Raw genomic sequence first — 12,801 nt, forward strand, 5'->3', positions numbered from 1 at the left:
AGGACAGACACTGACAAGGCTGACCAGGCCGCATCCCAGCCGCCTCCACGACTGACCGCTCCTGAGGCTCTCGGGTCACGGGGGAAGACAGGACTTGGGTTACCTGGTGGCACGCCTCCCAGTCTTTGCTGGATCATTTCTAAGTGGTGAATATACTCTGTCAAGGAATGTTCTGGATCTTGAGAAGCAGTCAGGGATCTTTCTGATCTGGGATTTGAAGGTGGACTGGATCTTCAAACACACAAACAACCAAGGGACAAAAAAGTCAACTCAGCAGACAGAACGCAGGAGTGTGACAGGCAGTGGCACCAGGACTGCACACTAGTGGGAAACGGGGTAAACGATGTTATCTTCACATCTTTTCTTCACCACGAAGGGAAAGTATGGTTTTGAAAACAGTGCTACACTGTCCTTTAGAAACTAACTTCTTTACAACATCTCCAAGTATAAGATGACTAAAATCTATTGTGTATTATTATATACTATTTAATTCAATAAATCTCCACACACAAGTCTACCTAGCATCCCACCTGGTTCAGCCCAGCATCCCTCATGTGGCTGCCTTTCCTCCTGACCTCCAGTGACCATGTCACGGCCCACTGCTGCTCCCAGGGCAGCGAGCATCTTACTCACCCGAGCACCATCCACACACAAGAGGCCTTGGCCACCACTTATTCTTTCAGAGGAGCACCAACCTGGGCCCAGGGGGGCCACAGCTGTACTGAGAGTCCCTGCCCTCCTCGAACAGAACCAGGCTTCTGGGTCCTCACAGGCTCACGTGTCTGTACACTCTGCCTCACTCTGGGGCCATGACTTTCAAAACACATTTCTTGGAGGGACTACATGCACTGGTAGGATATGCTCAGTGGAGACACACATGAGCAGAAACACAGCCTCCAGCACAACAGGCTGCCCATACTTGTGGGCCTGGCTCCTCCAGTCAGGGCAGTTATGCCCGAGATTGTCACACTCTTAACACACAGTTCAAATGGAGGCGTCATCACCAACCAGAAGCCATGAAGCGAGACAGCAAACGTGTTTCATCCTGCTGGCTTGGGGCAGAGGTGGACATGTTTGCTCTGAGAGCTCCTTTCCGAGTCCCAGGAAGGCACTCGCAGAGAAAGCAGATGACACGTCTGCCCGAGCCCCCAGTGCGGGTCCAAAACCACAGACACAAACTGAGCTTTTCTACCCACTTCATGGGTAGGTTCAAAATACTGGAGAAGTCATAGTCAAAAGAATGAAATAAATGACTTGTAAAATCATACTTGAGCATTTGGATACGATTATTACTACTTATGTGGCAATCTGGAGAAGTGGAAATGGAAATCACATCTCTCACATGCAGTGCTTGGCTGAGAAATCTCACGGTCAGGAAACTGGGGTGCAAATCATGAAGACGATCAAGGCCGTGGCATGTGACCCCATGGCCGCAGCACTTCACAGTCTCACAGAATCACAGCTCCCACCACCCCAGCCACCAGGGAAACCTTTCCTCACTTGAATTTTTAAACAGAATTACACTCTACCATTTAACTACGAGGCCTAATTGAAAACCCTTATTCCCCCAAATAACTTACAGGTGTTTAACATTATCACTCTAACATCTCACTTGCCAAGTGAGTCGTAAGTATAAAGACATATTACATGTGTGAAAACCCCCAAATCCCAAAGAAAAGAGATTAAGTAAAGCTAACACCAAACCCTTCCATGTGTGTGAGTGAGTGTGTGCATGTGTGTGGGGGTTCACCTGCCTGGGGGCCCTTCCACTGGAGGCAGACCTAGGCACCCACACAAATCTGCCCAGAAACACTTCTGTGCAAGGCCCCATTCTCTGCAGACTTGCCCCTGCCGACAGCTAGGACCCCGTAGTGGAAAAGCAGCTGAGGCTCCTCCGCTCACCTTTCCTTCCTGCGTGGGGCTGCTTTTGGCACAGGGTCCCTTGGCTGGCTGGAAGACACGTCCCGGGTGGGTGGGGATTCACGGGTGACAGGTGGAGACTGCTGCTGCCGTGGTACCAGGAATCCTTCCCCTAGAAATATTTAACAACAAAGGGATTAAGGAAAGAGAAAAATCCATTTTAGTAAAGGCTCATCCACCAAAATTTAAAATTTACAAGCTTTTAAGAGCCTGCATGAAAATTTCAAGACATTTTAAAAGTATTCATTATAAAAACTGTATTAAAAAAACCTCAAGAAGGAAACTGAGTTTTGAGCACTTGGTTTTGCTCCTGCAAAGGCAGACCCTGACCATCTGCATCTGGGTGGGCAGTATCCTGGAGGAGGGCTCAGCACCCAGATGGAGAGAAGGTGCTGAGTGGCCTGGGGTGGATCTCCCACACCCAGCTCTGAGGAGTGAGAGACGCAGAAACCCTGGAGGCCATCAGGTTCATCAGAGAAAGGGGTGTGGGGAAACCTCCTGAAGAACCTTGAAGCCATCTGACTTCAAGATGTGAGGATTCACACGTGGAAGTCTAAGCTGACGGGCACCACTAGGGAAGCCCAGTGGCCGTGCAGGGCGCTGACCACTGCAGATGGCCCAGGTGGCTTGGCTACACCCGGGCCTGGCTGGTCAGATGTGGCAGCGGATAACTGCAGACTGGACGGGACTGAAACAAAGGACGCAGCCACGCTCCCTGAGTAAAGTAGAACTTCACTCCATTTAAGGAACAGAAAGACTTTTTATTGAAAATAAGCTATCAGTCAACACATTCAGCATTTCTGTATCCTTCAGTCATTGCTATGCTCCTCTGAACCGCTTTCTTCATACACATTAACTATACAAACCTGTGTTTGTTGCCCAAATAAAAACCATTTTCCTTCAAAATCCCTGTGCCTCCTGACAAGATTACTGGCTGAGTCGCTGGTTTCTCACTGTGCTTTGTGTCTTCCCACCTGGCACTGAGAAGGAACCCCGCTACTGAAACATGTGGGGTCGGAGGTACCTGGGCGCAGTGCCTGGCCTGGGGCTAGGGCTCCTCTGCCATCTACTTGTTGCCACTTCTTAACCAAAAAGCGTAACCTACAAAAAAGGAAGACAAACACTGAAAACTAGAGCAAAGTCGGGGTTTAAATAATCAAGAACATTTAGCCCTGACCAGACCCTGTAGTCGGAGAAGACAATGGCACCCCACTCCAGTACTCTTGCCTGGAAAATCCCACGGACGGAGGAGCCTGGTAGGCTACAGTCCATGGGGTTGCAAAGAGTCGGACAGGACTGAGCAACTTCACTTTCACTTTCATGCACTGGAGAAGGAAATGGCAACCCACCACAGTATTCTTGCCTGGAGAATCCCAGGGACGGGAGCCTGGTGGGCTGCCGTCTATGGGGTCGCACAGAGTCGGACACGACTGACGTGACTTAGCAGCAGCAGACCCTGCAGTGCGAGCACAGCCACCACCCCGGCAGTACCGCCACAGGCCGCTCCCAGCCCGCTCCCAGCCCAGGTCCCCACCCCGCCCCTTCAATCACAGCCCCGCCCCCCAGCCCCACCCAGGCAGTCGCCAGCACCTTCCCAGGCCCCGCCCCACTCCCAGCCCTTCCAATCACAGCCCCGCCCCGCCCTGTGCTCCCAACCCGGCTCTCAGCTCCCAGCCCCGGCTCTCAGCTCCCAGCCCCGCTCTCCGCTCCCAGCCCGGCCAGCTCGAGGTCTGTCTGGCTCGATGGCCTCTTGCTCTCTATGCATCCCTCCATTCATGGGGACCAGAGGTGAATTGGTGTGGGGGCCCCAAGACCCCTCTCCTCGATGACCCCTGGCAGCGCCCGCACAGCACTGCTGCTGCTAGGTCCCAAGGCTGCGAGGCACCGCTGTGTGTTGACCGGAAGACAGACCATCTGGCCACCCCCACCCACGTGACCTTCTTCCTGGCCCAGGGTGGGCTCTCCAAAAATATAGGACAGATGGGTTTCGGAGTGACAGTCAGGTAGGTGGAAGGTCTGCCCTCAGAAGAGTGCAGAGGGCAGTGCCCACCCCACCTGGGGCTTCCAGTAGGTGTGCAGCTGAACTGGCTGGGGTGCTGCATCTCTGGAGAGCCTTGGGACCCCCTGACCTTTGCATACAGTCCAGGAAAGAGCCAGGGTGCCCTGCTCACCCCATGGCACCCGTTCTTGCAGACAGGTAAGTGTGGCCTGGAAGAGGCACCTCCGTGGGCAACACAGAGCAGACACAGATGTACAGTTCTTAGTAGAACAGATGTTTTTAGAAATACAGCAGATATTAAAATTATAAAATGAAATAGATTTTCATCACTGTTAATTGTGAAACAGTCAAAATTTCTTGTTGTCACACCAGGGAGTCCACCCCACTCCAAAAGTGCCTCCTGTACACACACTGAAGGCTGGGCAGGGCCAGGCAGGTGGACACTCAGAGGCAGGGGCACCCCGTGCCCACAGCGCAGGCTCAGAGCTGGTCTACAGGGAGGGCTGGAACATGCCACCCGGGGGCAGGGGGAGGGCACATCTTCCTGTGCACATGGCGGCCTTTATGTTACATGGATTTGACTAAAATATAAGAAACTGGAATGCGAAGAAGCAAAATACAGTTTTAACCATGATCAGACTGTCGTCAACAAGAGCCCCGATAAGAGGAAGGCTTTGTTTTATAATAAAAAGGCAGCCTTACACTCTTCTGTCTCAGAAGGTGTAGCTCTGCACAACACGGTTTCCAGAAGATAAAGGTCATTTACATTTTAAGGCCTCAAATGTCATTCATCTTAAAAGAGGAAACAACCGTAGAGTTTAAAAGACCGAAGGCCCTCCCACCAGCAGCCGGGCAGTACCTGAGGACGGCGATCACCACCCTGACGGCCGTGCGGAACCTGGTGAAGGGGCGGGGCTCCGCTGCCTTCTTGTCTGGTTTGGAAGGGAACACCCCCAGGTGGGCGATCATGGACAGGGTTTCCTGTTCAGAGTCCTGGAAGCCACCGATGAGCAGCAGAAGGTACTTCTTCTGATAAATCAGGGCTTTTCTAAAGCTCTCTGCTCTCAAATAACGCAGGTACAACTTTTCCATCTAAAAGAAAGAAAACAGTGAAACTTGGTCACAGGACAAAGACATCCTCCTCAGAAGTCTCCACAGCAGAGCTGTTGCACCAGGTGCTTTAAAAGAACTAGACCTTCTCCTCAGAAATTATCACAGGGGTTGGCTCCCATGACATCTGTGACCAGAACCAACCTTGCTGTTCAGAGTTCCATCTGGTTTATCAGACAAAACGCAGAGCAGATGTTGCTTCACCAGCACTGGAGGAGCCCGAGGGCCTCAGGAATCAACCACTGAGCGTGGGCCAGTCTAGGGGCAGGTGGAGCTCCGCTCCCAGGCCGGCGGGCATCCAAGGGAGGGGAGGCTGCGGGAATCCTGAGGCCACAGGCAGAGGTCGGCGTCCTATCCTGACGGGGCTTCCCTCGAGAGGCCCACAACTTGGGCCTCATGGTCAGAAATGCTGCGTGAACTGCAGGCCAAGGGTTTTCTCAGGCTGTAGACATGATGCCGTGAGATTCAAGGCATCAGGGGTTTCACCCCAACCCAGGATCTTAAGAGGCACCACGGGTGGAGCCTGGAGGCTCTGTAAAGCAGTAAGAACACTCCGCATGACACTGGCGTGGGGAATACATGTTGTCTTACATGTGTGATCTTATACTCATCAAACCCACAGCAAGTATGGCCCCAAGAGTGGCCCCCACGCGATGACAACGTGGGTCTATCGCCTGCCAACACATGCACCGTCTCAGGGAAGTGGATGGCGTTTGGGGGCTGGGGTGGGAAATCTCCGTGATTTCCCTTCACTGCTGTCGTGAACTTAACACTTGCCTAAAAACATGAACAAGTCAGGAGTGGCCAGGAGATGGCGTCCCCACACTCAACACTGCCCGCGGGCTCGCGCTCACCTTGGCACTGCAGGCACCGGCGTCCAGTGCTGGGTCTGGGTGTCGTGCTGAGCCTGGTGAGACCATCTTGTCCTGCTTCCAGGCAGACCTGTCTGATCTCTGCAAGGACCACAGAGGGTGTGTCTAAACAGTCATTCTCCCGGCAAAGCATCTCGAGAAAAGTGTCTGACAGCACAGTGGCGACTGCTCCCAGCCCCAAGCCATCCCCCATACATGCCCTCTGGACACGGCGGGGCTTGGGCAGGTGCCGGCCACCTGGGTCCCACTTCAGCCTCTTCTCAGTGGTGCCCAAACTGTCACGTGATTATTAACAGACCATTAACACTCAGAGGTGGTTATGACCCACTGTTTACTGAAGTATGAATGCACAAAAGGTACATCTTTATTTAGAAAAACCCTCAACATTTGAGAATTCAAAGCTTTAAGCCTACTAGATACTCTCACCCTCCCTGGTCCTAGAAAGGCCAACTCCCGGCAGATGCAGACAGTTGGCTCTGTTCCAGTCCTGTGGAACCACACACCCTGGACACCTCAGGGGCCATGCTGTGAAGAGGGGACATCGTGAAGATGGGATCCCACATTGGCGGCACGGCCTGACACTTTGCTGTGCCGAGCACCCCGCAGCTCCAGAGGGGACACATGAACAGAAGGAGGACAGTGCAGGGAGGGTCAAGGCTGCCACCCACAACAGACGACCAGGAGCTGCCTGTTGCCCAGGCTCATATGATCAGTGGCCTTCAAGGCAGCCTGGCCATGGCCCACCATGCAGGGCAGTGCGAGGAGGAGGTGGGTGCTGAGCTGTGCCACCTCCCTGCTGGGCAGAAGGCAGAGACCACGCTCAAGGCTCTAACACAGCCTGGCCTCCCTGGAAGGAGACGCTTCAGGGACAGAGGCCACCTTGACAGGAAGGAGACGCCCATGTTAGTTTGCCCCCAGCCACCTCTGAACTCACTCATTCCTTTAATTTCCTAATTGGCTAACTTCCACAGGAGAGACAAAAGCATCCCAGGAGACCATGCCTTTAGTCCACCCAGGGTGCTCTGAATAAGAAGCCTCAAAACACACTCTGAGCAGTAGCAAGAGGGGCAGAGAGCCAGGCACTCTGCCCACGGCAGCCCTCACCTTATAACCCCTCCTGCCAAGAAGTAGAGCCGTGGGTCTGCTTGTGGGTGGGCCCCATGTCACAAGCACAGAGGGCTCTGCCTTCCACAGAGCTTCACACCGACAGAGTGGAACCGGACAGAACTGAAAGACTCCATGCCACCAGGACCTGCCCGGCCTCGAAAGGACACTCTGCCCGGCAGCACCAGAAATAAGCAAGCACATCACTAAAACCTTCCTAAAGAGAAGACACTAGGCACAGACGGTGCATTTAACCAACATTTAAAGAAGAAAAAACCACCAGCTCTACATACTCTCTTCCAGAAACAAGGAAGGAGAATGTCCCAGCTCGTTAATAAGGCCCAAACCAGAGACAACAAAAAACCTGTCCAAATTAATATCCCTCCTGAAATCAGACACAGAAACGTACAACAACATGTAAGCAAACAGACGCAGCAGCACATAGAGAGAAAAATACATCGTGACCCAGTCGGGTTTTCCTGGAACAAGGAGAGAGTCCACACTCAACAGTCAACAGACTTCACCGTATTAAGAGACTAAACAAGACCAAACTATCCCACCAACAGAAGAAGAAAAAGCACGACAGGGTCCGACATCCACTCATGGCAAAAGTCCCAGCAAACCAGGAACTGGAGGGAGCCTCTTCAAACTGACCCAGGGCATCGTCCTCCACGGGAAAGCAGGCTTCGCCTGGGATGGGATGGGGCTGGGTGTCCTCTCCAGCCTGGCAGGGGTCAAGGACAGGAAATCACAGCCATGCCAAGAAGAAAGAAGGAAACAGCCCCCATGTGCATATGACAAGATCGCCTATGTAGAAGATCCGACAGAGAGGCTCCTGGGCCCAAAAAGTACGGCTTGGAAGACTGTAGGATACAAGGCGAGTCTGTGAACATCAGTCACGCTTCTGCACACCAGCCACGAACACCCAGAAAACAGAAAGCCTGAAAAGTGCCATGTACAACAGCCTGCTGAAAATGAGCTCTTTACGTAAAAACCTACCCTAGTGTGTACAGGATCTGCAGGCTGATGGCTACAACACATTTAGGAAAACAATTTTAAAAGACCTGAATGCATGGACATGAAAGTACACAGATGGGAAGATTCAAGACAGATCAAGTACAGTTACAGATGTCAATTCTGCCCAAATGTTTAATAAAAAATTTGCTTCATAATTCACAAAATATAAAATTTATCCTTTTAAAGGGAGAAACTAAACTGGCGCTAGTGGTAAAGAACCCGGCTGCCAATGCAAGAGATCTAAGAGACACAGGTCCGATCCCTGGGTCAGGAAGACCCCCTGGACGAGGCATGGCCACCCACTCCAGTATTCTTGCCTGGAGAATCCCATGGACAGAGGAGCCTGGTGGGCTGCAGTCCATGGGGTCACAAAGAGTCAGACATGACTGAAGCGACTTAGCATGCAAAGTGTGAAACTGAACTGGCTCTGGTATATTCCTCAGGCTGTGCAACCATCTTTGCTTCCCAGTTTCATCACCCAGAGCCGTGTGCCCTCAGCACTCACTCCCCACTGCCTCCCTCCAGCCACTAACAGCCTACGATCCTGCCCCTGCGATTGTCTGTTCTGGGCATTTCGTACCAATGGAGCCTACACATATTGTCATCTCTAGGAACTGGCTTCTTTCACCTTTCATAATGTTTCAAAGCTTATCCACACTGTAGCACTCATCAGTCCTTTTTTTATTCCTATTTATTGCCAAATAATACTCCATTTATGGGTATGTGTTGTGTGCTGTCCTTAGTCGCTCAGTCGTGTCCAACTCTTTGTGACCCCATGGACTGCAGCCCGCTAGGCTCCTCTGTCCATGGGGATTCTCCAGGCAAGAATACTGAAATGGGTTGCCACGCCCTCTTCCAGGGGATCTTCCCAACCTAGGGATCAAACTCAGGTCTCCTGCACTGCAGGCAGATTCTTTACCATCTGAGCCACCACGGAAGCCCAAGAATACTGGAGTGGGTAGCCTATCCCTTCTTTAGGGAATCTTCCCAACCCAGGAATCGAACCAGGGTCTCCTGCATTACAGGTGGATTTTTTAATCAGTGAGCTACCAGGGAATCCCCCATTTACTGACATACCACATTTTACTTACACATTTATCAAGTAATGAACTTTTGGATTATTCCCACATTTGGAAGGATGAATAATGGCAATAAGAAGGCTTGTGCACAAGTTTCCATGTGGACATATTTGTATTTTTATTTCTCCCAAGGGAAGCCCTGGAGGCAAGATGAAGACAGCAGCCTCATCTGTTTTGAGGAACTGCTCGGCTGTTTTCCAAAGAGGCTGTACCGTTTTACCTTTCTAATTCTCCCCACATTGATGTACAGAATGCAATCCCAGTCAAAACAACCAGCAAGATTCTAAAATTTATATTGAAGAACAGAGGAACTAGCCTAACCAAGTCATTTGAAAAAGAGGAAACAAATGGAGCATTCCACTACCTGGCCATGATATCAGTCAGTTCAGTCCAGTCGCTCAGTTGTGTCCAACTCTTTGTGACCCCATGGCACACGTCAGGCTTCCCTGTCCATCACCAACTCACGGAGCTTGCTCAAACTTATGTCCATCGAGTTGGTGATGCCATCCAACCATCTCATCCTCTGTTATCCCCTTCTCCTCCTGCCTTCAATCTTCCCCAGCACCAGGGTCTTTTCCAATGAGTCAGTTCTTCACATCAGGTGGCCATTTAGGATTGACTGGTTGGATCTCCTTGCAGTCCAAGGGACTCTCAAGAGTCTTCTCCAACACCACAGTTCAAAAGCATCAATTCTTCAGCACTCAGCTTTCTTTCTGGTCCAACTCTCACATCCATACATACTAAAGGAAAAACCATAGTTTTGACTAGATGGACCTTTGTTGGCAAAATAATGTCTCTGCTTTTCAATATACTGTCTAGGTTGGTCATAGTTTTTCTTCCAAAGAACAAGCATCTTTTAATTTCATGGCTGCAGTCACCATCTGCAGTGACTTTGGAGCCCCCCATGCAAGGAGATCCAACCAGTCCATCCTAAAGGAGATCAGCCCTGGGTGTTCATTGGAAGGACTGAGGCTGAAGCTGAAACTCCAATACTTTGGCCACCTCGTGTGAAGAGTTGACTCATTGGAAAAGACCCTGATGCTGGGAGGGATTGGGGTCAGGAGGAGAAGGGGATGACAGAAGATGAGATGGCTGGATGGCATCACCGACTTGACGGATATGAGTTTGAGTAAACTCCAGGAGGTGGTGATGGACAGGGAGGCCTGGCGTGCTCTGATTCATGGGGTTGCAAAGAGTCAGACACGACTGAGCGACTGAACTGAAAATAAAGTCTCTCACTGTTTTCACTGTTTCCCCATCTTTTTGCCATGAAGTGATGGGACCAGATGCCATGATCTTAGTTTTCTGAATGTTGAGTTTTAAGCCAGCTTTTTCACTCTCCTCTTTCACTTTCATCAAGAGGCTCTTTAGTTCCTCTTCATTTTCTGCCATAAGGGTGGTATCATCTACATATCTGAAGTTATTGATATTTCTCCCTTCAATCTTGATTCCAGCTTGTGCTTCATCCAGCCCAGTATTTAGCATGATGTACTCTGCACGCAAATAAGCAGGGTGACAACATAAAGCCTTGACACACTCCTTTTCCTATTTGGAACAAGTCTGTTGTTCCATGTCCAGTTCTAACTGTTGCTTCCTGACCAGCATACAGGTTTCTCAGGAGGCAGCTAAGGTGGACTAGTATTCCCATCTCTGTCAGAATTTTCCACAGTTTGTTGTGATCCACACAGTCAAAGGCTTTGGTGTAGTCAATAAAACACAAGCAGATGTTTTTTTGGAATTCTCTTGCTTTTTCTATGATCCAATGATGTTGGCAGTTTGATCTTTGGTTCCTCTGCCTTTTCTACATAATATAAATCTACATTAATCAGGCAGCTCATGAAGAACAAACATATAGACCAGTGGGACAGAACCAAGAATCCAGACAAAGACACAAATATTGCTGAATGACTTTGGACACAGGTACAAGGACAACTCAGGCAGAAAGGAGAATCTTGTCAACAAAGTGTGTGGGAGTCTCAGATATCAACAGGTGTAAAACAGGCCTCTACCTACCCTCAAACCAAAACAAAACAAACTGCAAACAGATCATGGACCTAAACATAAAAAGAACAAGTCTATGACTCTTGGCAGGACCCACACAAGAACAAACTGATACAGGACTGCATCAAAATTAAAGGCTTTTGTTCTGCAAAGGACATAACACAGGAGAACAAACTCAGATGGGGAGAAAATATTTGCAAATTATATTTCTGACAAAGGAGCTATATCCAGACCATATAAAGAACTCTCAAAACTCAACAATAAGAAAAGAAATGATCCAACTGAAGAAGAGGCAAAAGACTTTAATGGACACTTCTCCAAAGAAGATCCTCAGACACCACGTCACATCTGTCAGCACTCTGCCGAGATGACAGGTAAAACACTAAATGCAAAGATGCAGAGAAGCTGGAACCCTCACAGAAATGCAGCTGTTCTGCAAAGCTCTGGACAGTGAACACACAGTGACCACTAGACACAGGAATGTCCCAGCTGGGTATTTACACAGAGAAAGGAATCTGTGCCCACACTCATAAGCTGAGGCACGTTCGTGCCAGGTAGAGCCGCTCAATAATGGATGGGACTGAGCTGTGGATACTCCACCTGATGGACCTCCAGTGCTTTCCAGAAGAAGCGAACGTCCCCTCAAAGGCCCCAGCCTCATGATCCCACTTAGAGACGTCCATCACACTACTAAGGCAGAGTTAACTGAAGGTAAATTTTAAAATAATTTGGAAACATTTCCATTGTTTTTTTTTTTAAAAAAAAAAGTAATAAAAGCAAATTGCCCACAGGGAACCTAAATATAAAAAAGAAAAAAAAACAAGGCATTCCTGAGAAAGTGTCTATCAAATGACACAACCAGGAAAATTATCTATTATTTTCACTAAAGTCAAATAAAACTCTAATCAAATTCATCAGATTATTCAATTCTTGGTCGAAATTTCTTTTCATGAGCAGGTACCAGACGCCATCTCCTGAGGAGGGTCACGTGGGTGTTCATGCATCACTGTCTGCGCACAGAGCCAGCGTGCTGGGCTGCCGAGGCCTCGGGGGCCCCTGGCGCGTACCTTGCGAGTGCAGCCCTCCTGCAAGGTCCTCGGGGCCCGGTGTGTCCTCTCCAGCCGTGATAAGGCCTTGCACAGCTCTGCCTTCTCCCGCGTCACTGTGCTGAGTGCTCTGCTCAGCGACTCGTTGTCCTTCAGCAGGACGTCCACCAGCTGGATCTGCAGCTCCGCCGCTGTTTTCTTCTTCAGGAGAAAACAAGATCAGCGTCTGAGAGTGTTTAGTTAAAAGGCATGCATGCTACTCGTGGCTTGCATTGCTGGCTATTTCCAGGGATTTTAACTTTAAAGATATTTGCATTTGGTGGCAAGCCTAAGGGGCTGGGCAGAGGGCATCAAGTCACATTCTTTTGGGCATCAGCCCAGGAAGCGTGTTAGGAAACACAACCAGCTCCGACAGAGCCTTTGTCAGGGGTGGCGCGTGAAGGGCAGTGGGAAGAGCATGCTCATCCCCAAGGGCCCCCCAGGACAGGCTCATTCTTTCCAGGCCAGTGGGTGTAGCGGGTCAGCCCTCCTGCTGCCTACATTGTCCTATCTGTCCCAGAACTCTGTCAGGAATTCATAGCAGCAGTCAGGACTCCTGAAGGCCCCCTACACAGCTGATGGGCAGCTCGATTTCAGCCCAGGGTCACAGCACA

General features: G+C 50.2%; 1 protein-coding gene across 4 annotated transcripts in view; it reads right to left on the reverse strand.

Moving 5' to 3' along the window:
• Positions 1–12,801, reverse strand: part of PCNT (pericentrin) — a 107,405-nt gene that overhangs the window by 1,094 nt on the left and 93,510 nt on the right. For 3 of the 4 annotated variants that reach the window (XM_040264561.1, XM_040264543.1, XM_040264534.1), the window contains 6 exons: positions 12,170–12,349; positions 5,884–5,982; positions 4,779–5,011; positions 2,945–3,021; positions 1,903–2,032; positions 104–231 (listed from right to left, as the gene is read on the reverse strand). In XM_040264561.1, the coding sequence (XP_040120495.1) occupies positions 104–231; positions 1,903–2,032; positions 2,945–3,021; positions 4,779–5,011; positions 5,884–5,982; positions 12,170–12,349 (847 nt within the window). The remainder of the gene's footprint in view (positions 1–103; positions 232–1,902; positions 2,033–2,944; positions 3,022–4,778; positions 5,012–5,883; positions 5,983–12,169; positions 12,350–12,801) is intronic. The other variant, XM_040264551.1, reaches the window with a different exon arrangement.

This window comes from Oryx dammah, unplaced genomic scaffold, assembly GCF_014754425.2.
Source record: "Oryx dammah isolate SB20612 unplaced genomic scaffold, SCBI_Odam_1.1 HiC_scaffold_2, whole genome shotgun sequence".
Taxonomy (NCBI): Eukaryota; Metazoa; Chordata; class Mammalia; order Artiodactyla; family Bovidae; genus Oryx; species Oryx dammah.